The sequence below is a fragment of the Rattus norvegicus genome, chromosome 12, assembly GCF_021556685.1.
Source record: "Rattus norvegicus strain SHRSP/BbbUtx chromosome 12, alternate assembly SHRSP_T2T, whole genome shotgun sequence".
Classification (NCBI taxonomy): domain Eukaryota; kingdom Metazoa; phylum Chordata; class Mammalia; order Rodentia; family Muridae; genus Rattus; species Rattus norvegicus.
This window is the reverse complement of record NC_141545.1, coordinates 2,573,668-2,599,981: the sequence shown is the minus strand read 5'-3', so window position 1 is coordinate 2,599,981 and position 26,314 is coordinate 2,573,668. Positions and strand designations below refer to the sequence as shown.

Sequence of the window (26,314 nt, the reverse complement as noted above, 5' to 3'; positions counted from 1 at the left end):
TACTTTTTCAGGAATAGATAGAAGCTTTCCTCACCAAATGAGAGACGGCCTCTACAATCATCAAGCAGACAACGGCCCTACTTTTGTTGCCAAGGTAAGCCAGGGTGTGGCCAAGTATTTAGAGGTCGATTAAAAATTACATTATATTTACAGACCTCAAAGTTCAAGACAGGTAAAATAAATAAATAAAACTCTAAAAGAGACCCTGACCAAATTAAATTGACCATGGAGACTGGCCCAGACTGAGTGACACTCCTTCCCACTTGCTCTCCTCAGAGCAAAAAAAAAATACCCCTTCCAGATTCAGCGTTACCCCCTTTGAGATCTTATATGGGGCCTCAGCTCCCCTGACTGTGTTAGATGATGTTACTGAACCAGCATGCCATAGTAATAATGATTTTATATGCCAGGCTAAAAGACCTACAGGTGATACAGAAAGAAATCTGCTCACAGCTGACAGCAGCCTATGCCCGGGGACCCCCGAGACATCTCATCAGTTCCAGGTCGGAGACTGTAGCTACATACAATGACACGGAGCCCAGACACTCGATAAAAAGGATCGTACCTGGTGCTGCTGACCACCCTGACAGCCGTCAATTCTCAGCCCTCACCAGCTGCATACTAGCTGTTGGGGCTGAGAGGTGAGAGCTAGAGGGACACTCAGATCTTCAAAAGGCTCCCTAGACTTACACATCAGATAAGTGACTGAGAGACTGTTATAATGCTCACTTAAAGAGTGTGCTTTAAAAACAAGAATTTCATGTTTGCCCTGGGTTCCATCGAGAAAAATATAGAGATAGGCTTAATTTCTATTACAAATGATATAACATTACATATGTTAATACATCTTGATATCAGAATTCTAAGATTAGAATTACTTAGTAGAAGAAGAGGGGAATGAAGGACCCCAGCCTAATAGCAGTAACAGAAAGACCCCAGCCTAGCAGTAGTAATGCCATTTTACAAGGCTATATTTAGGAAGACTGGTTCAGGGAAAGGTCAGAACACCGAGTACACAGCGGCTGCCATGCAGGATATGTGTGGAGAGCCTAGCGACAGGATGATTGTGGTTGAGCGCCTGCCTGACAATGAGAAAGAAATGTAGAAAGCCCCGGGAGAGGTCCCACACCCTGGTGGGAGGCCGAGTCAGCCATTATGTTCCAAGAACACACTATAGAGAACTTGCCCCCGGGCTGACCCCTGTAACCATGCATCTGCTTCTGTATGCTTGCTTCTGCTTCCCAGAACCCTATAAAAAGCCCATCCTTGGTTCTGCTAGGCGCGTCAGTCTTCTGAATTGACTGAGACGCCCACAGATATCTGTGTATCTTGGTCAATAAAAATCCTCTTGCTGATTGCAGCCTGTGGACTCAGACTTGGGCTCGAAGATCTCCCTCCTGAGGGAAGATTCTCTCTGAGGGTCTTTCATTTGGGGGCTCGTCCGGGATGGGAGATCCTCTACCCAGAGACCACCGACCACCCACCGGGAGGTAAGCTGGCCAGCGTTTGTCTTGTCCTGTCTTGTCTTGCTTTGTGACTTGTTCTGTAAATGCTTAGTTTCTTGGCTTGGGTCTAGACCGTTTGTATTTGGGCGGGCCAGAGAAGGAGCTGACGAGCTCGGACTTCTCCCCCACAGCCCTGGAAGACGTTCCAAGGGTGTTTGGAGCCCGGTTTTCGGGGCTCAGCCCGTATCAGAAGGATCCGTGGTTTTGGGTTAGAGGAGAAAGGAGAGAGCCGGATCCACTGAACTTTTGGTTTCAGTTTGACACCGAAGCCGTGCGGCGAGTCTATCTGTTGCTTGTTTGACTGTTAGAATTGTCTTCTTTGTGTCCTAATTTTCTTTGAACATCTGTGGAAATTGGTTATAGGATGCTTTGTCTTGGTCTTGTTTATCTGGTTTGGTTTTTTTTTTTTCTTTTTTTTTTTTTTTGGTACTGTCTAGTATCTTTTTGGCTTTTGTTTCGTTTTGGACTTTGGACAAATGACTATGTTTGAAATCTTGGACTGATGACTGTGTTTAAAATTATGAAACTGTTTGCTTTGTTCGCCGAAGAGTTTTACTTGGTCCCCTTAATGCTTAATAAGAAACTTAATTTTGTGAACCCCGCTCTAGTGGCGCTGTGTTGGTTGATAGCCAAGGTTAATTTTTAAAACATAGTGTTTTAAACAAGAACAAGAAAGGAATTACTGACATTTCCTCACAGAAGGAGAGCACTCATTAAGAGAAGTTCTTTAAAGAAGCCTGCCTTATCTGCTGGCCTTATTCCAAGGGAGGAGTCAGTCTCCGGCATTAGATTACTTTTCTCGTTGGTCATCATTAACATGGAGAGTGCCTTTGATCCTATTCCACAGCAGCCAGTTCCTGCCCCTGTGGTCAAAATACGCCCCAGGTGAACTGGTTATGATTCTTTTGTCAGCCACCTGGCATCTAGCACCCAGGTTCTAACCATCTCTCTATCCTAGTAGGGACATCCTCCACTCTCTCTACTGCTATGTCTGCCAAGATGATGGGGAGCCCCTGCCAAATGGCGCCATCCCTAAGCATACCCCAGTCCAGTACCTACTTCCCGAGGTCAAGCCCCAGGACTCAGACAAGATCTGCTGCCTCTCAAAAGGTGAGCAAAGCTTGTGCTTGTTTGTACAATGGCCTTTTTGTCCCAAGAGAGCCTCCTGTTTTAGCTGTGTGACTAAATGCTGTTTGCCCTCTTCAGTAGATCTCTATTCTCAAGATTCTCTTGTTTTCTCACCTACTGGAGGCCAGAAAGAATGTTCCAGACATGGATAGAAGGCCCTCACTTCTGCCTGTTGGATTCATTACGCCTAAAGGTAGGGAGTGCTCCAGGTCTGCTGCCAGGCTCCAAGTGTGGGTCTCTGAGGGGCTATAAAGTGCCCCACCAATTTGGCTAAAGTAAAAAAAAAGATATAAAGAAAAAGTTACAGAAACTTGAAGGATTCAGTTAAGTCACTGAGAGAGTTGTTGTAAGTTGCAGAGAAAATAAGGTTGATATATGGTTCAGGGTCAGTGCACAAAATTGGACAGCAACTAATAGATGTAGAAGAAGATACAGACAGAGAGACTGAGGAAGAGAAAGAGGAAAGAAAGTAAAAAGAACAGGAAGCTAGAGAAAAAAAAGAGACAAGAGAAGAACATATTCCGGCCACAGTAGTTAGAGAACCTAAGAAGATGGTACCTGGCTAAAGATCAGTGTGCCTAATACGAAAAAAAAAGGGATAGTGGGTCAGAGAAAGGTCAAGAAAGAACAAGAGGGACCACTGGAGAGCTTCTTGGTCCTAGAGTGCTGGCTATATACAGAGATAGAAGGGAAGTGTGGATACAGGGACCCAATGCGCCGTGCTCCTATGCCCCCCCACCCCCAGTGGGCCAATAACCGAAGACCTTGAGTACAAGGGGCTACTGACAACGAACAATACTTATGGACTGCCCGAAGAACAGTGGACCTTGAGGTGGGCCGGTTAACCCACCCACTAGCTCATGGTCATCCCTGACTGCCCCTATCCCTTGCTCATGAAAAATTTGCTCTCCAAAATGGCTTGCGTGGGCTAAAATGGCTGGGTGAGCCCATGTGTATACATATCTACAGACTGTATATTTGGAGCTTAAGACCTGTCTCAGTGCACCAGTACCTGATGCTGAGAGATGTGTTTGTGGCTTAGTGCCGTTCTGCCTGGAGCACATCATTCCTGCCAGCCGGACTCTGACAATTATCACCCAATCCAGGACTTAAACTGTGATAGAGTGGCTGATGTTTTGCCTTTGAATAGAACGTCCCAAAAGATGGGACCACTGGTCAGCTGCCATGGACTAGATTCTCCACCGGTTGGGGACAATCTGGTCACCTTGCTGCCCAATCCTGACCTGGAGCCACCACAACACGAGTGTCAAGCCCTGGCAGAAGCCCATGGGTGGTCTGCGACTGGCTGATTGACCCCTGCTGAAAGCCGAGGACCTTGTCCACAGACGGGAACAGTTCTCCTCATGAATGAAGGTCACAGATAAGTGGGTGCTGCCATGGTAGACAACACGATGTCATCTGGGATGGCTGAACTTCTATCCCCCCAGCACACATCAGTGTGACAGATGCCTTTGCCATCTCTTGGATGCCCTGGTGAAGCCAACAACTGTGAGTACTATTCATTGCTGAGAATATCAGGAAAGAAGAGATTCAGTGGCAGATAAAGTGGCTCGAAAAATGGCTATGCAGGAGCCTATCCTGGTTACAGGCCTACAAGATACAGCCACTGAGAACTAGGATCGGACTAAGGGATGGCCTCACTTAGAAAAGGCCCAAATTGCTTAAAAGAAAAAGGACAATGGCACACTTGAGGGAAAGCTATACTCCCCAGAGAACAAAGAAAAGACTCATTTTGCCAAATACAGAAATGGACTCATTTAAGAGATAAAAAGTTTGTCCAAATAGCTAAGATATATATAATAGACTTTAAGATTTTAGCCAGAGAGAAAAAAAAATATATATATATATGTATGGTATGTCAGTAGTAAATGCTTAACAAGCAAACAGGGCAAAGAGACCTAGAGAGTTTAATAAAAAGTCAAAGTAAATTTCACTGACATAAAACCAGAAAAATAGTGCTTGTAGATACTTTTTCAGGAATAGATAGAAGCTTTCCTCACCAAATGAGAGACGGCCTCTACAATCATCAAGCAGACAACGGCCCTACTTTTGTTGCCAAGGTAAGCCAGGGTGTGGCCAAGTATTTAGAGGTCGATTAAAAATTACATTATATTTACAGACCTCAAAGTTCAAGACAGGTAAAATAAATAAATAAAACTCTAAAAGAGACCCTGACCAAATTAAATTGACCATGGAGACTGGCCCAGACTGAGTGACACTCCTTCCCACTTGCTCTCCTCAGAGCAAAAAAAAAATACCCCTTCCAGATTCAGCGTTACCCCCTTTGAGATCTTATATGGGGCCTCAGCTCCCCTGACTGTGTTAGATGATGTTACTGAACCAGCATGCCATAGTAATAATGATTTTATATGCCAGGCTAAAAGACCTACAGGTGATACAGAAAGAAATCTGCTCACAGCTGACAGCAGCCTATGCCCGGGGACCCCCGAGACATCTCATCAGTTCCAGGTCGGAGACTGTAGCTACATACAATGACACGGAGCCCAGACACTCGATAAAAAGGATCGTACCTGGTGCTGCTGACCACCCTGACAGCCGTCAATTCTCAGCCCTCACCAGCTGCATACTAGCTGTTGGGGCTGAGAGGTGAGAGCTAGAGGGACACTCAGATCTTCAAAAGGCTCCCTAGACTTACACATCAGATAAGTGACTGAGAGACTGTTATAATGCTCACTTAAAGAGTGTGCTTTAAAAACAAGAATTTCATGTTTGCCCTGGGTTCCATCGAGAAAAATATAGAGATAGGCTTAATTTCTATTACAAATGATATAACATTACATATGTTAATACATCTTGATATCAGAATTCTAAGATTAGAATTACTTAGTAGAAGAAGAGGGGAATGAAGGACCCCAGCCTAATAGCAGTAACAGAAAGACCCCAGCCTAGCAGTAGTAATGCCATTTTACAAGGCTATATTTAGGAAGACTGGTTCAGGGAAAGGTAAGAACACCGAGTACACAGCGGCTGCCATGCAGGATATGTGTGGAGAGCCTAGCGACAGGATGATTGTGGTTGAGCGCCTGCCTGACAATGAGAAAGAAATGTAGAAAGCCCCGGGAGAGGTCCCACACCCTGGTGGGAGGCCGAGTCAGCCATTATGTTCCAAGAACACACTATAGAGAACTTGCCCCCGGGCTGACCCCTGTAACCATGCATCTGCTTCTGTATGCTTGCTTCTGCTTCCCAGAACCCTATAAAAAGCCCATCCTTGGTTCTGCTAGGCGCGTCAGTCTTCTGAATTGACTGAGACGCCCACAGATATCTGTGTATCTTGGTCAATAAAAATCCTCTTGCTGATTGCAGCCTGTGGACTCAGACTTGGGCTCGAAGATCTCCCTCCTGAGGGAAGATTCTCTCTGAGGGTCTTTCATTTGGGGGCTCGTCCGGGATGGGAGATCCTCTACCCAGAGACCACCGACCACCCACCGGGAGGTAAGCTGGCCAGCGTTTGTCTTGTCCTGTCTTGTCTTGCTTTGTGACTTGTTCTGTAAATGCTTAGTTTCTTGGCTTGGGTCTAGACCGTTTGTATTTGGGCGGGCCAGAGAAGGAGCTGACGAGCTCGGACTTCTCCCCCACAGCCCTGGAAGACGTTCCAAGGGTGTTTGGAGCCCGGTTTTCGGGGCTCAGCCCGTATCAGAAGGATACGTGGTTTTGGGTTAGAGGAGAAAGGAGAGAGCCGGATCCACTGAACTTTTGGTTTCAGTTTGACACCGAAGCCGTGTGGCGAGTCTATCTGTTGCTTGTTTGACTGTTAGAATTGTCTTCTTTGTGTCCTAATTTTCTTTGAACATCTGTGGAAATTGGTTATAGGATGCTTTGTCTTGGTCTTGTTTATCTGGTTTGGTTTTTTTTTTTTTCTTTTTTTTTTTTTGGTACTGTCTAGTATCTTTTTGGCTTTTGTTTCGTTTTTGGACTTTGGACAAATGACTATGTTTGAAATCTTGGACTGATGACTGTGTTTAAAATTATGAAACTGTTTGCTTTGTTCGCCGAAGAGTTTTACTTGGTCCCCTTAATGCTTAATAAGAAACTTAATTTTGTGAACCCCGCTCTAGTGGCGCTGTGTTGGTTGATAGCCAAGGTTAATTTTTAAACCATAGTGTTTTAAACAAGAACAAGAAAGGAATTACTGACATTTCCTCACAGAAGGAGAGCACTCATTAAGAGAAGTTCTTTAAAGAAGCCTGCCTTATCTGCTGGCCTTATTCCAAGGGAGGAGTCAGTCTCCGGCATTAGATTACTTTTCTCGTTGGTCATCATTAACATGGAGAGTGCCTTTGATCCTATTCCACAGCAGCCAGTTCCTGCCCCTGTGGTCAAAATATGCCCCAGGTGAACTGGTTATGATTCTTTTGTCAGCCACCTGGCATCTAGCACCCAGGTTCTAACCATCTCTCTATCCTAGTAGGGACATCCTCCACTCTCTCTACTGCTATGTCTGCCAAGATGATGGGGAGCCCCTGCCAAATGGCGCCATCCCTAAGCATACCCCAGTCCAGTACCTACTTCCCGAGGTCAAGCCCCAGGACTCAGACAAGATCTGCTGCCTCTCAAAAGGTGAGCAAAGCTTGTGCTTGTTTGTACAATGGCCTTTTTGTCCCAAGAGAGCCTCCTGTTTTAGCTGTGTGACTAAATGCTGTTTGCCCTCTTCAGTAGATCTCTATTCTCAAGATTCTTTTGTTTTCTCACCTACTGGAGGCCAGAAAGAATGTTCCAGACATGGATAGAAGGCCCTCACTTCTGCCTGTTGGATTCATTACGCCTAAAGGTAGGGAGTGCTCCAGGTCTGCTGCCAGGCTCCAAGAGTGGGTCTCTGAGGGGCTATAAAGTGCCCCACCAATTTGGCTAAAGTAAAAAAAAAAGATATAAAGAAAAAGTTACAGAAACTTGAAGGATTCAGCTAAGTCACTGAGAGAGTTATTGTAAGTTGCAGAGAAAATAAGGTTGATATATGGTTCAGGGTCAGTGCACAAAATTGGACAGCAACTAATAGCTGTAGAAGAAGATACAGACAGAGAGACTGAGGAAGAGAAAGAGGAAAGAAAGTAAAAAGAACAGGAAGCTAGAGAAAACAAAAGAGACAAGAGAAGAACATATTCCGGCCACAGTAGTTAGAGAACCTAAGAAGATAGTACCTGGCTAAAGATCAGTGTGCCTAATACGAAAAAAAAAGGGACAGTGGGTCAGAGAAAGGTCAAGAAAGAACAAGAGGGACCACTGGAGAGCTTCTTGGTCCTAGAGTGCTGGCTATATACAGAGATAGAAGGGAAGTGTGGATACAGGGACCCAATGCGCCGTGCTCCTATGCCCCCCCCCCCAGTGGGCCAATAACCGAAGACCTTGAGTACAAGGGGCTACTGACAACGAACAATACTTATGGACGGCCCGAAGAACAGTGGACCTTGGTGTGGGCCGGTTAACCCACCCACTAGCTCATGGTCATCCCTGACTGCCCCTATCCCTTGCTCATGAAAAATTTGCTCTCAAAAATGGCTTGCGTGGGCTAAATTGGCTGGGTGAGCCCATGTGTATACATATCTACAGACTGTATATGTGGAGCTTAAGACCTGTCTCAGTGCACCAGTACCTGATGCTGAGAGATGTGTTTGTGGCTTAGTGCCGTTCTGCCTGGAACACATCATTCCTGCCAGCCGGACTCTGACAATTATCACCCAATCCAGGACTTAAACTGTGATAGAGTGGCTGATGTTTTGCCTTTGAATAGAACGTCCCAAAAGATGGGACCACTGGTCAGCTGCCATGGACTAGATTCTCCACCGGTTGGGGACAATCTGGTCACCTTGCTGCCCAATCCTGACCTGGAGCCACCACAACACGAGTGTCAAGCCCTGGCAGAAGCCCATGGGTGGTCTGCGACTGGCTGATTGACCCCTGCTGAAAGCCGAGGACCTTGTCCACAGACGGGAACAGTTCTCCTCATGAATGAAGGTCACAGATAAGTGGGTGCTGCCATGGTAGACAACACGATGTCATCTGGGATGGCTGAACTTCTATCCCCCCAGCACACATCAGTGTGACAGATGCCTTTGCCATCTCTTGGATGCCCTGGTGAAGCCAACAACTGTGAGTACTATTCATTGCTGAGAATATCAGGAAAGAAGAGATTCAGTGGCAGATAAAGTGGCTCGAAAAATGGCTATGCAGGAGCCTATCCTGGTTACAGGCCTACAAGATACAGCCACTGAGAACTAGGATCGGACTAAGGGATGGCCTCACTTAGAAAAGGCCCAAATTGCTTAAAAGAAAAAGGACAATGGCACACTTGAGGGAAAGCTATACTCCCCAGAGAACAAAGAAAAGACTCATTTTGCCAAATACAGAAATGGACTCATTTAAGAGATAAAAAGTTTGTCCAAATAGCTAAGATATATATAATAGACTTTAAGATTTTAGCCAGAGAGAAAAAAAATATATATATATATATATATATATATATATATATATATATATATGTATGGTATGTCAGTAGTAAATGCTTAACAAGCAAACAGGGCAAAGAGACCTAGAGAGTTTAATAAAAAGTCAAAGTAAATTTCACTGACATAAAACCAGAAAAATAGTGCTTGTAGATACTTTTTCAGGAATAGATAGAAGCTTTCCTCACCAAATGAGAGACGGCCTCTACAATCATCAAGCAGACAACGGCCCTACTTTTGTTGCCAAGGTAAGCCAGGGTGTGGCCAAGTATTTAGAGGTCGATTAAAAATTACATTATATTTACAGACCTCAAAGTTCAAGACAGGTAAAATAAATAAATAAAACCCTAAAAGAGACCCTGACCAAATTAAATTGACCATGGAGACTGGCCCAGACTGAGTGACACTCCTTCCCACTTGCTCTCCTCAGAGCAAAAAAAAAATACCCCTTCCAGATTCAGCGTTACCCCCTTTGAGATCTTATATGGGGCCTCAGCTCCCCTGACTGTGTTAGATGATGTTACTGAACCAGCATGCCATAGTAATAATGATTTTATATGCCAGGCTAAAAGACCTACAAGTGATACAGAAAGAAATCTGCTCACAGCTGACAGCAGCCTATGCCCGGGGACCCCCGAGACATCTCATCAGTTCCAGGTCGGAGACTGTAGCTACATACAATGACACGGAGCCCAGACACTCGATAAAAAGGATCGTACCTGGTGCTGCTGACCACCCTGACAGCCGTCAATTCTCAGCCCTCACCAGCTGCATACTAGCTGTTGGGGCTGAGAGGTGAGAGCTAGAGGGACACTCAGATCTTCAAAAGGCTCCCTAGACTTACACATCAGATAAGTGACTGAGAGACTGTTATAATGCTCACTTAAAGAGTGTGCTTTAAAAACAAGAATTTCATGTTTGCCCTGGGTTCCATCGAGAAAAATATAGAGATAGGCTTAATTTCTATTACAAATGATATAACATTACATATGTTAATACATCTTGATATCAGAATTCTAAGATTAGAATTACTTAGTAGAAGAAGAGGGGAATGAAGGACCCCAGCCTAATAGCAGTAACAGAAAGACCCCAGCCTAGCAGTAGTAATGCCATTTTACAAGGCTATATTTAGGAAGACTGGTTCAGGGAAAGGTCAGAACACCGAGTACACAGCGGCTGCCATGCAGGATATGTGTGGAGAGCCTAGCGACAGGATGATTGTGGTTGAGCGCCTGCCTGACAATGAGAAAGAAATGTAGAAAGCCCCGGGAGAGGTCCCACACCCTGGTGGGAGGCCGAGTCAGCCATTATGTTCCAAGAACACACTATAGAGAACTTGCCCCCGGGCTGACCCCTGTAACCATGCATCTGCTTCTGTATGCTTGCTTCTGCTTCCCAGAACCCTATAAAAAGCCCATCCTTGGTTCTGCTAGGCGCGTCAGTCTTCTGAATTGACTGAGACGCCCACAGATATCTGTGTATCTTGGTCAATAAAAATCCTCTTGCTGATTGCAGCCTGTGGACTCAGACTTGGGCTCGAAGATCTCCCTCCTGAGGGAAGATTCTCTCTGAGGGTCTTTCATTTGGGGGCTCGTCCGGGATGGGAGATCCTCTACCCAGAGACCACCGACCACCCACCGGGAGGTAAGCTGGCCAGCGTTTGTCTTGTCCTGTCTTGTCTTGCTTTGTGACTTGTTCTGTAAATGCTAGTTTCTTGGCTTGGGTCTAGACCGTTTGTATTTGGGCGGGCCAGAGAAGGAGCTGACGAGCTCGGACTTCTCCCCCACAGCCCTGGAAGACGTTCCAAGGGTGTTTGGAGCCCGGTTTTCGGGGCTCAGCCCGTATCAGAAGGATACGTGGTTTTGGGTTAGAGGAGAAAGGAGAGAGCCGGATCCACTGAACTTTTGGTTTCAGTTTGACACCGAAGCCGTGTGGCGAGTCTATCTGTTGCTTGTTTGACTGTTAGAATTGTCTTCTTTGTGTCCTAATTTTCTTTGAACATCTGTGGAAATTGGTTATAGGATGCTTTGTCTTGGTCTTGTTTATCTGGTTTGGTTTTTTTTTTTTTCTTTTTTTTTTTTTTGGTACTGTCTAGTATCTTTTTGGCTTTTGTTTCGTTTTTGGACTTTGGACAAATGACTATGTTTGAAATCTTGGACTGATGACTGTGTTTAAAATTATGAAACTGTTTGCTTTGTTCGCCGAAGAGTTTTACTTGGTCCCCTTAATGCTTAATAAGAAACTTAATTTTGTGAACCCCGCTCTAGTGGCGCTGTGTTGGTTGATAGCCAAGGTTAATTTTTAAACCATAGTGTTTTAAACAAGAACAAGAAAGGAATTACTGACATTTCCTCACAGAAGGAGAGCACTCATTAAGAGAAGTTCTTTAAAGAAGCCTGCCTTATCTGCTGGCCTTATACCAAGGGAGGAGTCAGTCTCCGGCATTAGATTACTTTTCTCGTTGGTCATCATTAACATGGAGAGTGCCTTTGATCCTATTCCACAGCAGCCAGTTCCTGCCCCTGTGGTCAAAATATGCCCCAGGTGAACTGGTTATGATTCTTTTGTCAGCCACCTGGCATCTAGCACCCAGGTTCTAACCATCTCTCTATCCTAGTAGGGACATCCTCCACTCTCTCTACTGCTATGTCTGCCAAGATGATGGGGAGCCCCTGCCAAATGGCGCCATCCCTAAGCATACCCCAGTCCAGTACCTACTTCCCGAGGTCAAGCCCCAGGACTCAGACAAGATCTGCTGCCTCTCAAAAGGTGAGCAAAGCTTGTGCTTGTTTGTACAATGGCCTTTTTGTCCCAAGAGAGCCTCCTGTTTTAGCTGTGTGACTAAATGCTGTTTGCCCTCTTCAGTAGATCTCTATTCTCAAGATTCTTTTGTTTTCTCACCTACTGGAGGCCAGAAAGAATGTTCCAGACATGGATAGAAGGCCCTCACTTCTGCCTGTTGGATTCATTACGCCTAAAGGTAGGGAGTGCTCCAGGTCTGCTGCCAGGCTCCAAGAGTGGGTCTCTGAGGGGCTATAAAGTGCCCCACCAATTTGGCTAAAGTAAAAAAAAAAGATATAAAGAAAAAGTTACAGAAACTTGAAGGATTCAGCTAAGTCACTGAGAGAGTTATTGTAAGTTGCAGAGAAAATAAGGTTGATATATGGTTCAGGGTCAGTGCACAAAATTGGACAGCAACTAATAGCTGTAGAAGAAGATACAGACAGAGAGACTGAGGAAGAGAAAGAGGAAAGAAAGTAAAAAGAACAGGAAGCTAGAGAAAACAAAAGAGACAAGAGAAGAACATATTCCGGCCACAGTAGTTAGAGAACCTAAGAAGATAGTACCTGGCTAAAGATCAGTGTGCCTAATACGAAAAAAAAAGGGACAGTGGGTCAGAGAAAGGTCAAGAAAGAACAAGAGGGACCACTGGAGAGCTTCTTGGTCCTAGAGTGCTGGCTATATACAGAGATAGAAGGGAAGTGTGGATACAGGGACCCAATGCGCCGTGCTCCTATGGCCCCCCCAGTGGGCCAATAACCAAAGACCTTGAGTACAAGGGGCTACTGACAACGAACAATACTTATGGACTGCCCGAAGAACAGTGGACCTTGGTGTGGGCCGGTTAACCCACCCACTAGCTCATGGTCATCCCTGACTGCCCCTATCCCTTGCTCATGAAAAATTTGCTCTCAAAAATGGCTTGCGTGGGCTAAATTGGCTGGGTGAGCCCATGTGTATACATATCTACAGACTGTATATGTGGAGCTTAAGACCTTTCTCAGTGCACCAGTACCTGATGCTGAGAGATGTGTTTGTGGCTTAGTGCCGTTCTGCCTGGAACACATCATTCCTGCCAGCCGGACTCTGACAATTATCACCCAATCCAGGACTTAAACTGTGATAGAGTGGCTGATGTTTTGCCTTTGAATAGAACGTCCCAAAAGATGGGACCACTGGTCAGCTGCCATGGACTAGATTCTCCACCGGTTGGGGACAATCTGGTCACCTTGCTGCCCAATCCTGACCTGGAGCCACCACAACACGAGTGTCAAGCCCTGGCAGAAGCCCATGGGTGGTCTGCGACTGGCTGATTGACCCCTGCTGAAAGCCGAGGACCTTGTCCACAGACGGGAACAGTTCTCCTCATGAATGAAGGTCACAGATAAGTGGGTGCTGCCATGGTAGACAACACGATGTCATCTGGGATGGCTGAACTTCTATCCCCCCAGCACACATCAGTGTGACAGATGCCTTTGCCATCTCTTGGATGCCCTGGTGAAGCCAACAACTGTGAGTACTATTCATTGCTGAGAATATCAGGAAAGAAGAGATTCAGTGGCAGATAAAGTGGCTCGAAAAATGGCTATGCAGGAGCCTATCCTGGTTACAGGCCTACAAGATACAGCCACTGAGAACTAGGATCGGACTAAGGGATGGCCTCACTTAGAAAAGGCCCAAATTGCTTAAAAGAAAAAGGACAATGGCACACTTGAGGGAAAGCTATACTCCCCAGAGAACAAAGAAAAGACTCATTTTGCCAAATACAGAAATGGACTCATTTAAGAGATAAAAAGTTTGTCCAAATAGCTAAGATATATATAATAGACTTTAAGATTTTAGCCAGAGAGAAAAAAAAAAAATATATATATATATATATATGTATGGTATGTCAGTAGTAAATGCTTAACAAGCAAACAGGGCAAAGAGACCTAGAGAGTTTAATAAAAAGTCAAAGTAAATTTCACTGACATAAAACCAGAAAAATAGTGCTTGTAGATACTTTTTCAGGAATAGATAGAAGCTTTCCTCACCAAATGAGAGACGGCCTCTACAATCATCAAGCAGACAACGGCCCTACTTTTGTTGCCAAGGTAAGCCAGGGTGTGGCCAAGTATTTAGAGGTCGATTAAAAATTACATTATATTTACAGACCTCAAAGTTCAAGACAGGTAAAATAAATAAATAAAACCCTAAAAGAGACCCTGACCAAATTAAATTGACCATGGAGACTGGCCCAGACTGAGTGACACTCCTTCCCACTTGCTCTCCTCAGAGCAAAAAAAAAATACCCCTTCCAGATTCAGCGTTACCCCCTTTGAGATCTTATATGGGGCCTCAGCTCCCCTGACTGTGTTAGATGATGTTACTGAACCAGCATGCCATAGTAATAATGATTTTATATGCCAGGCTAAAAGACCTACAAGTGATACAGAAAGAAATCTGCTCACAGCTGACAGCAGCCTATGCCCGGGGACCCCCGAGACATCTCATCAGTTCCAGGTCGGAGACTGTAGCTACATACAATGACACGGAGCCCAGACACTCGATAAAAAGGATCGTACCTGGTGCTGCTGACCACCCTGACAGCCGTCAATTCTCAGCCCTCACCAGCTGCATACTAGCTGTTGGGGCTGAGAGGTGAGAGCTAGAGGGACACTCAGATCTTCAAAAGGCTCCCTAGACTTACACATCAGATAAGTGACTGAGAGACTGTTATAATGCTCACTTAAAGAGTGTGCTTTAAAAACAAGAATTTCATGTTTGCCCTGGGTTCCATCGAGAAAAATATAGAGATAGGCTTAATTTCTATTACAAATGATATAACATTACATATGTTAATACATCTTGATATCAGAATTCTAAGATTAGAATTACTTAGTAGAAGAAGAGGGGAATGAAGGACCCCAGCCTAATAGCAGTAACAGAAAGACCCCAGCCTAGCAGTAGTAATGCCATTTTACAAGGCTATATTTAGGAAGACTGGTTCAGGGAAAGGTCAGAACACCGAGTACACAGCGGCTGCCATGCAGGATATGTGTGGAGAGCCTAGCGACAGGATGATTGTGGTTGAGCGCCTGCCTGACAATGAGAAAGAAATGTAGAAAGCCCCGGGAGAGGTCCCACACCCTGGTGGGAGGCCGAGTCAGCCATTATGTTCCAGGAACACACTATAGAGAACTTGCCCCCGGGCTGACCCCTGTAACCATGCATCTGCTTCTGTATGCTTGCTTCTGCTTCCCAGAACCCTATAAAAAGCCCATCCTTGGTTCTGCTAGGCGCGTCAGTCTTCTGAATTGACTGAGACGCCCACAGATATCTGTGTATCTTGGTCAATAAAAATCCTCTTGCTGATTGCAGCCTGTGGACTCAGACTTGGGCTCGAAGATCTCCCTCCTGAGGGAAGATTCTCTCTGAGGGTCTTTCATTTGGGGGCTCGTCCGGGATGGGAGATCCTCTACCCAGAGACCACCGACCACCCACCGGGAGGTAAGCTGGCCAGCGTTTGTCTTGTCCTGTCTTGTCTTGCTTTGTGACTTGTTCTGTAAATGCTAGTTTCTTGGCTTGGGTCTAGACCGTTTGTATTTGGGCGGGCCAGAGAAGGAGCTGACGAGCTCGGACTTCTCCCCCACAGCCCTGGAAGACGTTCCAAGGGTGTTTGGAGCCCGGTTTTCGGGGCTCAGCCCGTATCAGAAGGATACGTGGTTTTGGGTTAGAGGAGAAAGGAGAGAGCCGGATCCACTGAACTTTTGGTTTCAGTTTGACACCGAAGCCGTGTGGCGAGTCTATCTGTTGCTTGTTTGACTGTTAGAATTGTCTTCTTTGTGTCCTAATTTTCTTTGAACATCTGTGGAAATTGGTTATAGGATGCTTTGTCTTGGTCTTGTTTATCTGGTTTGGTTTTTTTTTTTCTTTTTTTTTTTTGGTACTGTCTAGTATCTTTTTGGCTTTTGTTTCGTTTTTGGACTTTGGACAAATGACTATGTTTGAAATCTTGGACTGATGACTGTGTTTAAAATTATGAAACTGTTTGCTTTGTTCGCCGAAGAGTTTTACTTGGTCCCCTTAATGCTTAATAAGAAACTTAATTTTGTGAACCCCGCTCTAGTGGCGCTGTGTTGGTTGATAGCCAAGGTTAATTTTTAAAACATAGTGTTTTAAACAAGAACAAGAAAGGAATTACTGACATTTCCTCACAGAAGGAGAGCACTCATTAAGAGAAGTTCTTTAAAGAAGCCTGCCTTATCTGCTGGCCTTATTCCAAGGGAGGAGTCAGTCTCCGGCATTAGATTACTTTTCTCGTTGGTCATCATTAACATGGAGAGTGCCTTTGATCCTATTCCACAGCAGCCAGTTCCTGCCCCTGTGGTCAAAATATGCCCCAGGTGAACTGGTTACGATTCTTTTGTCAGCCACCTGGCATCTAGCACCCAGGTTCTAACCATCTCTCTATCCTAGTAGGGACATCCTCCACTCTCTCTACTGCTATGTCTGCCAAGATGATGGGGAGCCCCTGCCAAATGGCGCCATCCCTAAGCATACCCCAGTCCAGTACCTACTTCCCGAGGTCAAGCCCCAGGACTCAGACAAGATCTGCTGCCTCTCAAAAGGTGAGCAAAGCTTGTGCTTGTTTGTACAATGGCCTTTTTGTCCCAAGAGAGCCTCCTGTTTTAGCTGTGTGACTAAATGCTGTTTGCCCTCTTCAGTAGATCTCTATTCTCAAGATTCTCTTGTTTTCTCACCTACTGGAGGCCAGAAAGAATGTTCCAGACATGGATAGAAGGCCCTCACTTCTGCCTGTTGGATTCATTACGCCTAAAGGTAGGGAGTGCTCCAGGTCTGCTGCCAGGCTCCAAGGGTGGGTCTCTGAGGGGCTATAAAGTGCCCCACCAATTTGGCTAAAGTAAAAAAAAAAGATATAAAGAAAAAGTTACAGAAACTTGAAGGATTCAGCTAAGTCACTGAGAGAGTTGTTGTAAGTTGCAGAGAAAATAAGGTTGATATATGGTTCAGGGTCAGTGCACAAAATTGGACAGCAACTAATAGCTGTAGAAGAAGATACAGACAGAGAGACTGAGGAAGAGAAAGAGGAAAGAAAGTAAAAAGAACAGGAAGCTAGAGAAAAAAAAAGAGACAAGAGAAAAACATATTCCGGCCACAGTAGTTAGAGAACCTAAGAAGATAGTACCTGGCTAAAGATCAGTGTGCCTAATACGAAAAAAAAGGGACAGTGGGTCAGAGAAAGGTCAAGAAAGAACAAGAGGGACCACTGGAGAGCTTCTTGGTCCTAGAGTGCTGGCTATATACAGAGATAGAAGGGAAGTGTGGATACAGGGACCCAATGCGCCGTGCTCCTATGCCGCCCCCCCCAGTGGGCCAATAACCAAAGACCTTGAGTACAAGGGGCTACTGACAACGAACAATACTTATGGACTGCCCGAAGAACAGTGGACCTTGGTGTGGGCCGGTTAACCCACCCACTAGCTCATGGTCATCCCTGACTGCCCCTATCCCTTGCTCATGAAAAATTTGCTCTCCAAAATGGCTTGCGTGGGCTAAAATGGCTGGGTGAGCCCATGTGTATACATATCTACAGACTGTATATGTGGAGCTTAAGACCTGTCTCAGTGCACCAGTACCTGATGCTGAGAGATGTGTTTGTGTCTTAGTGCCGTTCTGCCTGGAACATATCATTCCTGCCAGCCGGACTCTGACAATTATCACCCAATCCAGGACTTAAACTGTGATAGAGTGGCTGATGTTTTGCCTTTGAATAGAACGTCCCAAAAGATGGGACCACTGGTCAGCTGCCATGGACTAGATTCTCCACCGGTTGGGGACAATCTGGTCACCTTGCTGCCCAATCCTGACCTGGAGCCACCACAACACGAGTGTCAAGCCCTGGCAGAAGCCCATGGGTGGTCTGCGACTGGCTGATTGACCCCTGCTGAAAGCCGAGGACCTTGTCCACAGACGGGAACAGTTCTCCTCATGAATGAAGGTCACAGATAAGTGGGTGCTGCCATGGTAGACAACACGATGTCATCTGGGATGGCTGAACTTCTATCCCCCCAGCACACATCAGTGTGACAGATGCCTTTGCCATCTCTTGGATGCCCTGGTGAAGCCAACAACTGTGAGTACTATTCATTGCTGAGAATATCAGGAAAGAAGAGATTCAGTGGCAGATAAAGTGGCTCGAAAAATGGCTAGGCAGGAGCCTATCCTGGTTACAGGCCTACAAGATACAGCCACTTAGAACTAGGATCGGACTAAGGGATGGCCTCACTTAGAAAAGGCCCAAATTGCTTAAAAGAAAAAGGACAATGGCACACTTGAGGGAAAGCTATACTCCCCAGAGAACAAAGAAAAGACTCATTTTGCCAAATACAGAAATGGACTCATTTAAGAGATAAAAAGTTTGTCCAAATAGCTAAGATATATATAATAGACTTTAAGATTTTAGCCAGAGAGAAAAAAAATATATATATATATATATATATATGTATGGTATGTCAGTAGTAAATGCTTAACAAGCAAACAGGGCAAAGAGACCTAGAGAGTTTAATAAAAAGTCAAAGTAAATTTCACTGACATAAAACCAGAAAAATAGTGCTTGTAGATACTTTTTCAGGAACAGATAGAAGCTTTTCTCACCAAATGAGAGACGGCCTCTACAATCATCAAGCAGACAACGGCCCTACTTTTGTTGCCAAGGTAAGCCAGGGTGTGGCCAAGTATTTAGAGGTCGATTAAAAATTACATTATATTTACAGACCTCAAAGTTCAAGACAGGTAAAATAAATAAATAAAACTCTAAAAGAGACCCTGACCAAATTAAATTGACCATGGAGACTGGCCCAGACTGAGTGACACTCCTTCCCACTTGCTCTCCTCAGAGCAAAAAAAAAATACCCCTTCCAGATTCAGCGTTACCCCCTTTGAGATCTTATATGGGGCCTCAGCTCACCTGACTGTGTTAGATGATGTTACTGAACCAGCATGCCATAGTAATAATGATTTTATATGCCAGGCTAAAAGACCTACAGGTGATACAGAAAGAAATCTGCTCACAGCTGACAGCAGCCTATGCCCGGGGACCCCCGAGACATCTCATCAGTTCCAGGTCGGAGACTGTAGCTACATACAATGACACGGAGCCCAGACACTCGATAAAAAGGATCGTACCTGGTGCTGCTGACCACCCTGACAGCCGTCAATTCTCAGCCCTCACCAGCTGCATACTAGCTGTTGGGGCTGAGAGGTGAGAGCTAGAGGGACACTCAGATCTTCAAAAGGCTCCCTAGACTTACACATCAGATAAGTGACTGAGAGACTGTTATAATGCTCACTTAAAGAGTGTGCTTTAAAAACAAGAATTTCATGTTTGCCCTGGGTTCCATCGAGAAAAATATAGAGATAGGCTTAATTTCTATTACAAATGATATAACATTACATATGTTAATACATCTTGATATCAGAATTCTAAGATTAGAATTACTTAGTAGAAGAAGAGGGGAATGAAGGACCCCAGCCTAATAGCAGTAACAGAAAGACCCCAGCCTAGCAGTAGTAATGCCATTTTACAAGGCTATATTTAGGAAGACTGGTTCAGGGAAAGGTCAGAACACCGAGTACACAGCGGCTGCCATGCAGGATATGTGTGGAGAGCCTAGCGACAGGATGATTGTGGTTGAGCGCCTGCCTGACAATGAGAAAGAAATGTAGAAAGCCCCGGGAGAGGTCCCACACCCTGGTGGGAGGCCGAGTCAGCCATTATGTTCCAAGAACACACTATAGAGAACTTGCCCCCGGGCTGACCCCTGTAACCATGCATCTGCTTCTGTATGCTTGCTTCTGCTTCCCAGAACCCTATAAAAAGCCCATCCTTGGTTCTGCTAGGCGCGTCAGTCTTCTGAATTGACTGAGACGCCCACAGATATCTGTGTATCTTGGTCAATAAAAATCCTCTTGCTGATTGCAGCCTGTGGACTCAGACTTGGGCTCGAAGATCTCCCTCCTGAGGGAAGATTCTCTCTGAGGGTCTTTCATTTGGGGGCTCGTCCGGGATGGGAGATCCTCTACCCAGAGACCACCGACCACCCACCGGGAGGTAAGCTGGCCAGCGTTTGTCTTGTCCTGTCTAGTCTTGCTTTGTGACTTGTTCTGTAAATGCTTAGTTTCTTGGCTTGGGTCTAGACCGTTTGTATTTGGGCGGGCCAGAGAAGGAGCTGACGAGCTCGGACTTCTCCCCCACAGCCCTGGAAGACGTTCCAAGGGTGTTTGGAGCCCGGTTTTCGGGGCTCAGCCCGTATCAGAAGGATACGTGGTTTTGGGTTAGAGGAGAAAGGAGAGAGCCGGATCCACTGAACTTTTGGTTTCAGTTTGACACCGAAGCCGTGCGGCGAGTCTGTCTGTTGCTTGTTTGACTGTTAGAATTGTCTTCTTTGTGTCCTAATTTTCTTTGAACATCTGTGGAAATTGGTTATAGGATGCTTTGTCTTGGTCTTGTTTATCTGGTTTGGTTTTTTTTTTTCTTTTTTTTTTTTTGGTACTGTCTAGTATCTTTTTGGCTTTTGTTTCGTTTTTGGACTTTGGACAAATGACTATGTTTGAAATCTTGGACTGATGACTGTGTTTAAAATTATGAAACTGTTTGCTTTGTTCGCCGAAGAGTTTTACTTGGTCCCCTTAATGCTTAATAAGAAACTTAATTTTGTGAACCCCGCTCTAGTGGCGCTGTGTTGGTTGATAGCCAAGGTTAATTTTTAAAACATAGTGTTTTAAACAAGAACAAGAAAGGAATTACAGACATTTCCTCACAGAAGGAGAGCACTCATTAAGAGAAGTTCTTTAAAGAAGCCTGCCTTATCTGCTGGCCTTATTCCAAGGGAGGAGTCAGTCTCCGGCATTAGATTACTTTTCTCGTTGGTCATCATTAACATGGAGAGTGCCTTTGATCCTATTCTACAGCAGCCAGTTCCTGCCCCTGTGGTCAAAATACGCCCCAGGTGAACTGGTTACGATTCTTTTGTCAGCCACCTGGCATCTAGCACCCAGGTTCTAACCATCTCTCTATCCTAGTAGGGACATCCTCCACTCTCTCTACTGCTATGTCTGCCAAGATGATGGGGAGCCCCTGCCAAATGGCGCCATCCCTAAGCATACCCCAGTCCAGTACCTACTTCCCGAGGTCAAGCCCCAGGACTCAGACAAGATCTGCTGCCTCTCAAAAGGTGAGCAAAGCTTGTGCTTGTTTGTACAATGGCCTTTTTGTCCCAAGAGAGCCTCCTGTTTTAGCTGTGTGACTAAATGCTGTTTGCCCTCTTCAGTAGATCTCTATTCTCAAGATTCTCTTGTTTTCTCACCTACTGGAGGCCAGAAAGAATGTTCCAGACATGGATAGAAGGCCCTCACTTCTGCCTGTTGGATTCATTACGCCTAAAGGTAGGGAGTGCTCCAGGTCTGCTGCCAGGCTCCAAGGGTGGGTCTCTGAGGGGCTATAAAGTGCCCCACCAATTTGGCTAAAGTAAAAAAAAAAGATATAAAGAAAAAGTTACAGAAACTTGAAGGATTCAGCTAAGTCACTGAGAGAGTTGTTGTAAGTTGCAGAGAAAATAAGGTTGATATATGGTTCAGGGTCAGTGCACAAAATTGGACAGCAACTAATAGCTGTAGAAGAAGATACAGACAGAGAGACTGAGGAAGAGAAAGAGGAAAGAAAGTAAAAAGAACAGGAAGCTAGAGAAAAAAAAAGAGACAAGAGAAAAACATATTCCGGCCACAGTAGTTAGAGAACCTAAGAAGATAGTACCTGGCTAAAGATCAGTGTGCCTAATACGAAAAAAAAGGGACAGTGGGTCAGAGAAAGGTCAAGAAAGAACAAGAGGGACCACTGGAGAGCTTCTTGGTCCTAGAGTGCTGGCTATATACAGAGATAGAAGGGAAGTGTGGATACAGGGACCCAATGCGCCGTGCTCCTATGCCGCCCCCCCCAGTGGGCCAATAACCAAAACCTTGAGTGCAAGGGGCTACTGACAACGAACAATACTTATGGACTGCCCGAAGAACAGTGGACCTTGGTGTGGGCCGGTTAACCCACCCACTAGCTCATGGTCATCCCTGACTGCCCCTATCCCTTGCTCATGAAAAATTTGCTCTCCAAAATGGCTTGCGTGGGCTAAAATGGCTGGGTGAGCCCATGTGTATACATATCTACAGACTGTATATGTGGAGCTTAAGACCTGTCTCAGTGCACCAGTACCTGATGCTGAGAGATGTGTTTGTGGCTTAGTGCCGTTCTGCCTGGAACATATCATTCCTGCCAGCCGGACTCTGACAATTATCACCCAATCCAGGACTTAAACTGTGATAGAGTGGCTGATGTTTTGCCTTTGAATAGAACGTCCCAAAAGATGGGACCACTGGTCAGCTGCCATGGACTAGATTCTCCACCGGTTGGGGACAATCTGGTCACCTTGCTGCCCAATCCTGACCTGGAGCCACCACAACACGAGTGTCAAGCCCTGGCAGAAGCCCATGGGTGGTCTGCGACTGGCTGATTGACCCCTGCTGAAAGCCGAGGACCTTGTCCACAGACGGGAACAGTTCTCCTCATGAATGAAGGTCACAGATAAGTGGGTGCTGCCATGGTAGACAACACGATGTCATCTGGGATGGCTGAACTTCTATCCCCCCAGCACACATCAGTGTGACAGATGCTTTTGCCATCTCTTGGATGCCCTGGTGAAGCCAACAACTGTGAGTACTATTCATTGCTGAGAATATCAGGAAAGAAGAGATTCAGTGGCAGATAAAGTGGCTCGAAAAATGGCTATGCAGGAGCCTATCCTGGTTACTGGCCTACAAGATACAGCCACTGAGAACTAGGATCGGACTAAGGGATGGCCTCACTTAGAAAAGGCCCAAATTGCTTAAAAGAAAAAGGACAATGGCACACTTGAGGGAAAGCTATACTCCCCAGAGAACAAAGAAAAGACTCATTTTGCCAAATACAGAAATGGACTCATTTAAGAGATAAAAAGTTTGTCCAAATAGCTAAGATATATATAATAGACTTTAAGATTTTAGCCAGAGAGAGAAAAAAAATATATATATGTATGGTATGTCAGTAGTAAATGCTTAACAAGCAAACAGGGCAAAGAGACCTAGAGAGTTTAATAAAAAGTCAAAGTAAATTTCACTGACATAAAACCAGAAAAATAGTGCTTGTAGATACTTTTTCAGGAATAGATAGAAGCTTTCCTCACCAAATGAGAGACGGCCTCTACAATCATCAAGCAGACAACGGCCCTACTTTTGTTGCCAAGGTAAGCCAGGGTGTGGCCAAGTATTTAGAGGTCGATTAAAAATTACATTATATTTACAGACCTCAAAGTTCAAGACAGGTAAAATAAATAAATAAAACTCTAAAAGAGACCCTGACCAAATTAAATTGACCATGGAGACTGGCCCAGACTGAGTGACACTCCTTCCCACTTGCTCTCCTCAGAGCAAAAAAAAAAATACCCCTTCCAGATTCAGCGTTACCCCCTTTGAGATCTTATATGGGGCCTCAGCTCACCTGACTGTGTTAGATGATGTTACTGAACCAGCATGCCATAGTAATAATGATTTTATATGCCAGGCTAAAAGACCTACAGGTGATACAGAAAGAAATCTGCTCACAGCTGACAGCAGCCTATGCCCGGGGACCCCCGAGACATCTCATCAGTTCCAGGTCGGAGACTGTAGCTACATACAATGACACGGAGCCCAGACACTCGATAAAAAGGATCGTACCTGGTGCTGCTGACCACCCTGACAGCCGTCAATTCTCAGCCCTCACCAGCTGCATACTAGCTGTTGGGGCTGAGAGGTGAGAGCTAGAGGGACACTCAGATCTTCAAAAGGCTCCCTAGACTTACACATCAGATAAGTGACTGAGAGACTGTTATAATGCTCACTTAAAGAGTGTGCTTTAAAAACAAGAATTTCATGTTTGCCCTGGGTTCCATCGAGAAAAATATAGAGATAGGCTTAATTTCTATTACAAATGATATAACATTACATATGTTAATACATCTTGATATCAGAATTCTAAGATTAGAATTACTTAGTAGAAGAAGAGGGGAATGAAGGACCCCAGCCTAATAGCAGTAACAGAAAGACCCCAGCCTAGCAGTAGTAATGCCATTTTACAAGGCTATATTTAGGAAGACTGGTTCAGGGAAAGGTCAGAACACCGAGTACACAGCGGCTGCCATGCAGGATATGTGTGGAGAGCCTAGCGACAGGATGATTGTGGTTGAGCGCCTGCCTGACAATGAGAAAGAAATGTAGAAAGCCCTGGGAGAGGTCCCACACCCTGGTGGGAGGCCGAGTCAGCCATTATGTTCCAAGAACACACTATAGAGAACTTGCCCCCGGGCTGACCCCTGTAACCATGCATCTGCTTCTGTATGCTTGCTTCTGCTTCCCAGAACCCTATAAAAAGCCCATCCTTGGTTCTGCTAGGCGCGTCAGTCTTCTGAATTGACTGAGACGCCCACAGATATCTGTGTATCTTGGTCAATAAAAATCCTCTTGCTGATTGCAGCCTGTGGACTCAGACTTGGGCTCGAAGATCTCCCTCCTGAGGGAAGATTCTCTCTGAGGGTCTTTCATTTGGGGGCTCGTCCGGGATGGGAGATCCTCTACCCAGAGACCACCGACCACCCACCGGGAGGTAAGCTGGCCAGCGTTTGTCTTGTCCTGTCTTGTCTTGCTTTGTGACTTGTTCTGTAAATGCTAGTTTCTTGGCTTGGGTCTAGACCGTTTGTATTTGGGCGGGCCAGAGAAGGAGCTGACGAGCTCGGACTTCTCCCCCACAGCCCTGGAAGACGTTCCAAGGGTGTTTGGAGCCCGGTTTTCGGGGCTCAGCCCGTATCAGAAGGATACGTGGTTTTGGGTTAGAGGAGAAAGGAGAGAGCCGGATCCACTGAACTTTTGGTTTCAGTTTGACACCGAAGCCGTGTGGCGAGTCTATCTGTTGCTTGTTTGACTGTTAGAATTGTCTTCTTTGTGTCCTAATTTTCTTTGAACATCTGTGGAAATTGTTTATAGGATGCTTTGTCTTGGTCTTGTTTATCTGGTTTGGTTTTTTTTTTTCTTTTTTTTTTTTGGTACTGTCTAGTATCTTTTTGGCTTTTGTTTCGTTTTTGGACTTTGGACAAATGACTATGTTTGAAATCTTGGACTGATGACTGTGTTTAAAATTATGAAACTGTTTGCTTTGTTCGCCGAAGAGTTTTACTTGGTCCCCTTAATGCTTAATAAGAAACTTAATTTTGTGAACCCCGCTCTAGTGGTGCTGTGTTGGTTGATAGCCAAGGTTAATTTTTAAAACATAGTGTTTTAAACAAGAACAAGAAAGGAATTACTGACATTTCCTCACAGAAGGAGAGCACTCATTAAGAGAAGTTCTTTAAAGAAGCCTGCCTTATCTGCTGGCCTTATTCCAAGGGAGGAGTCAGTCTCCGGCATTAGATTACTTTTCTCGTTGGTCATCATTAACATGGAGAGTGCCTTTGATCCTATTCCACAGCAGCCAGTTCCTGCCCCTGTGGTCAAAATACGCCCCAGGTGAACTGGTTATGATTCTTTTGTCAGCCACCTGGCATCTAGCACCCAGGTTCTAACCATCTCTCTATCCTAGTAGGGACATCCTCCACTCTCTCTACTGCTATGTCTGCCAAGATGATGGGGAGCCCCTGCCAAATGGCGCCATCCCTAAGCATACCCCAGTCCAGTACCTACTTCCCGAGGTCAAGCCCCAGGACTCAGACAAGATCTGCTGCCTCTCAAAAGGTGAGCAAAGCTTGTGCTTGTTTGTACAATGGCCTTTTTGTCCCAAGAGAGCCTCCTGTTTTAGCTGTGTGACTAAATGCTGTTTGCCCTCTTCAGTAGATCTCTATTCTCAAGATTCTCTTGTTTTCTCACCTACTGGAGGCCAGAAAGAATGTTCCAGACATGGATAGAAGGCCCTCACATCTGCCTGTTGGATTCATTACGCCTAAAGGTAGGGAGTGCTCCAGGTCTGCTGCCAGGCTCCAAGGGTGGGTCTCTGAGGGGCTATAAAGTGCCCCACCAATTTGGCTAAAGTAAAAAAAAAAGATATAAAGAAAGTTACAGAAACTTGAAGGATTCAGCTAAGTCACTGAGAGAGTTGTTGTAAGTTGCAGAGAAAATAAGGTTGATATATGGTTCAGGGTCAGTGCACAAAATTGGACAGCAACTAATAGCTGTAGAAGAAGATACAGACAGAGAGACTGAGGAAGAGAAAGAGGAAAGAAAGTAAAAAGAACAGGAAGCTAGAGAAAAAAAAAGAGACAAGAGAAAAACATATTCCGGCCACAGTAGTTAGAGAACCTAAGAAGA

General features: G+C 45.2%; 2 protein-coding genes and 2 long non-coding RNA genes across 19 annotated transcripts; all 4 read left to right on the top strand.

The window, feature by feature from the left end:
* Positions 1 to 150: 150 nt before the first annotated feature.
* LOC148001949 (uncharacterized) lies at positions 151 to 4,480 on the top strand. 4 transcript variants are annotated; one of them, XM_087579590.1, is made up of 6 exons: positions 151 to 641; positions 1,362 to 1,490; positions 2,205 to 2,390; positions 2,464 to 2,615; positions 2,762 to 2,826; positions 3,784 to 4,480. In XM_087579590.1, the coding sequence occupies exons 2-6, from the start codon at positions 1,447 to 1,449 to the stop codon at positions 3,874 to 3,876; spliced, it is 540 nt and encodes a 179-aa protein (XP_087435716.1). In that variant the 5' UTR covers positions 151 to 641; positions 1,362 to 1,446; the 3' UTR covers positions 3,877 to 4,480. The 4 variants fall into 4 exon arrangements, 3 of the variants coding, with proteins under 3 accessions (XP_087435716.1, XP_087435718.1, XP_087435717.1); XR_015634417.1 differs by lacking the exon at positions 2,205 to 2,390 and having other exon boundaries at positions 228 to 641; positions 2,757 to 2,826; positions 3,784 to 4,317; XM_087579592.1 differs by lacking the exons at positions 151 to 641; positions 2,205 to 2,390 and having other exon boundaries at positions 1,342 to 1,490; positions 3,980 to 4,480.
* Positions 4,481 to 5,030: 550 nt separating this feature from the next.
* Positions 5,031 to 9,100, top strand: LOC148001948 (uncharacterized). Its single transcript, XR_015634463.1, has 5 exons — positions 5,031 to 5,261; positions 5,982 to 6,110; positions 7,084 to 7,235; positions 7,382 to 7,446; positions 8,404 to 9,100. It is a non-coding gene; the product is annotated as an uncharacterized LOC148001948 (long non-coding RNA).
* Positions 9,101 to 10,593: 1,493 nt separating this feature from the next.
* LOC148001947 (uncharacterized) lies at positions 10,594 to 18,370 on the top strand. Of its 10 annotated transcripts, XR_015634418.1 has the most exons (9): positions 10,594 to 10,759; positions 11,733 to 11,884; positions 12,031 to 12,095; positions 12,869 to 13,408; positions 13,907 to 13,989; positions 14,306 to 14,536; positions 15,257 to 15,385; positions 16,355 to 16,506; positions 16,648 to 18,370. XR_015634418.1 is itself a non-coding variant. In XM_087579595.1 (4 exons), exons 1-4 carry the CDS (start codon positions 10,716 to 10,718, stop codon positions 13,282 to 13,284), a joined length of 300 nt encoding a protein of 99 aa, XP_087435721.1. In that variant the 5' UTR covers positions 10,611 to 10,715; the 3' UTR covers positions 13,285 to 13,746. The 10 variants fall into 10 exon arrangements, 3 of the variants coding, with proteins under 3 accessions (XP_087435721.1, XP_087435719.1, XP_087435720.1); XM_087579595.1 differs by lacking the exons at positions 13,907 to 13,989; positions 14,306 to 14,536; positions 15,257 to 15,385; positions 16,355 to 16,506; positions 16,648 to 18,370 and having other exon boundaries at positions 10,611 to 10,759; positions 13,246 to 13,746; XM_087579593.1 differs by lacking the exons at positions 10,594 to 10,759; positions 13,907 to 13,989; positions 14,306 to 14,536; ... (1 more) ...; positions 16,355 to 16,506; positions 16,648 to 18,370 and adding an exon at positions 11,450 to 11,659 and having other exon boundaries at positions 11,736 to 11,884; positions 12,942 to 13,744.
* A 350-nt stretch (positions 18,371 to 18,720) lies between these two features.
* Positions 18,721 to 21,643, top strand: LOC148001946 (uncharacterized). Of its 4 annotated transcripts, none has more exons than XR_015634454.1 (4): positions 18,721 to 19,160; positions 19,881 to 20,009; positions 20,981 to 21,132; positions 21,274 to 21,643. It is a non-coding gene; the product is annotated as an uncharacterized LOC148001946 (long non-coding RNA). The 4 variants fall into 4 exon arrangements; XR_015634455.1 differs by lacking the exon at positions 18,721 to 19,160 and adding an exon at positions 20,722 to 20,907 and having other exon boundaries at positions 19,192 to 20,009; positions 20,984 to 21,132; XR_015634456.1 differs by lacking the exon at positions 18,721 to 19,160 and having other exon boundaries at positions 19,183 to 20,009; positions 20,984 to 21,132.
* The last annotated feature ends 4,671 nt before the right edge of the window (positions 21,644 to 26,314 follow it).

Bases quoted from the DNA above. Each gene is read 5' to 3' on its own strand.
- LOC148001949 (XM_087579590.1), top strand. From the start codon at position 1,447: ATGGGAGATCCTCTACCCAGAGACCACCGACCACCCACCGGGAG. The intron at 1,491-2,204 runs GTAAGCTGGCCA...ATTTCCTCACAG, and splicing joins CACCGACCACCCACCGGGAG to AAGGAGAGCACTCATTAAGA. The intron at 2,827-3,783 runs GTAGGGAGTGCT...GCCTTTGAATAG, and splicing joins TGGATTCATTACGCCTAAAG to AACGTCCCAAAAGATGGGAC.
- LOC148001947 (XM_087579593.1), top strand. From the start codon at position 11,592: ATGGAGAGTGCCTTTGATCCTATTCCACAGCAGCCAGTTCCTGCCCCT. The intron at 11,660-11,735 runs GTGAACTGGTTA...CTATCCTAGTAG, and splicing joins GTGGTCAAAATATGCCCCAG to GGACATCCTCCACTCTCTCT. The intron at 12,096-12,941 runs GTAGGGAGTGCT...TTTGTGGCTTAG, and splicing joins TGGATTCATTACGCCTAAAG to TGCCGTTCTGCCTGGAACAC.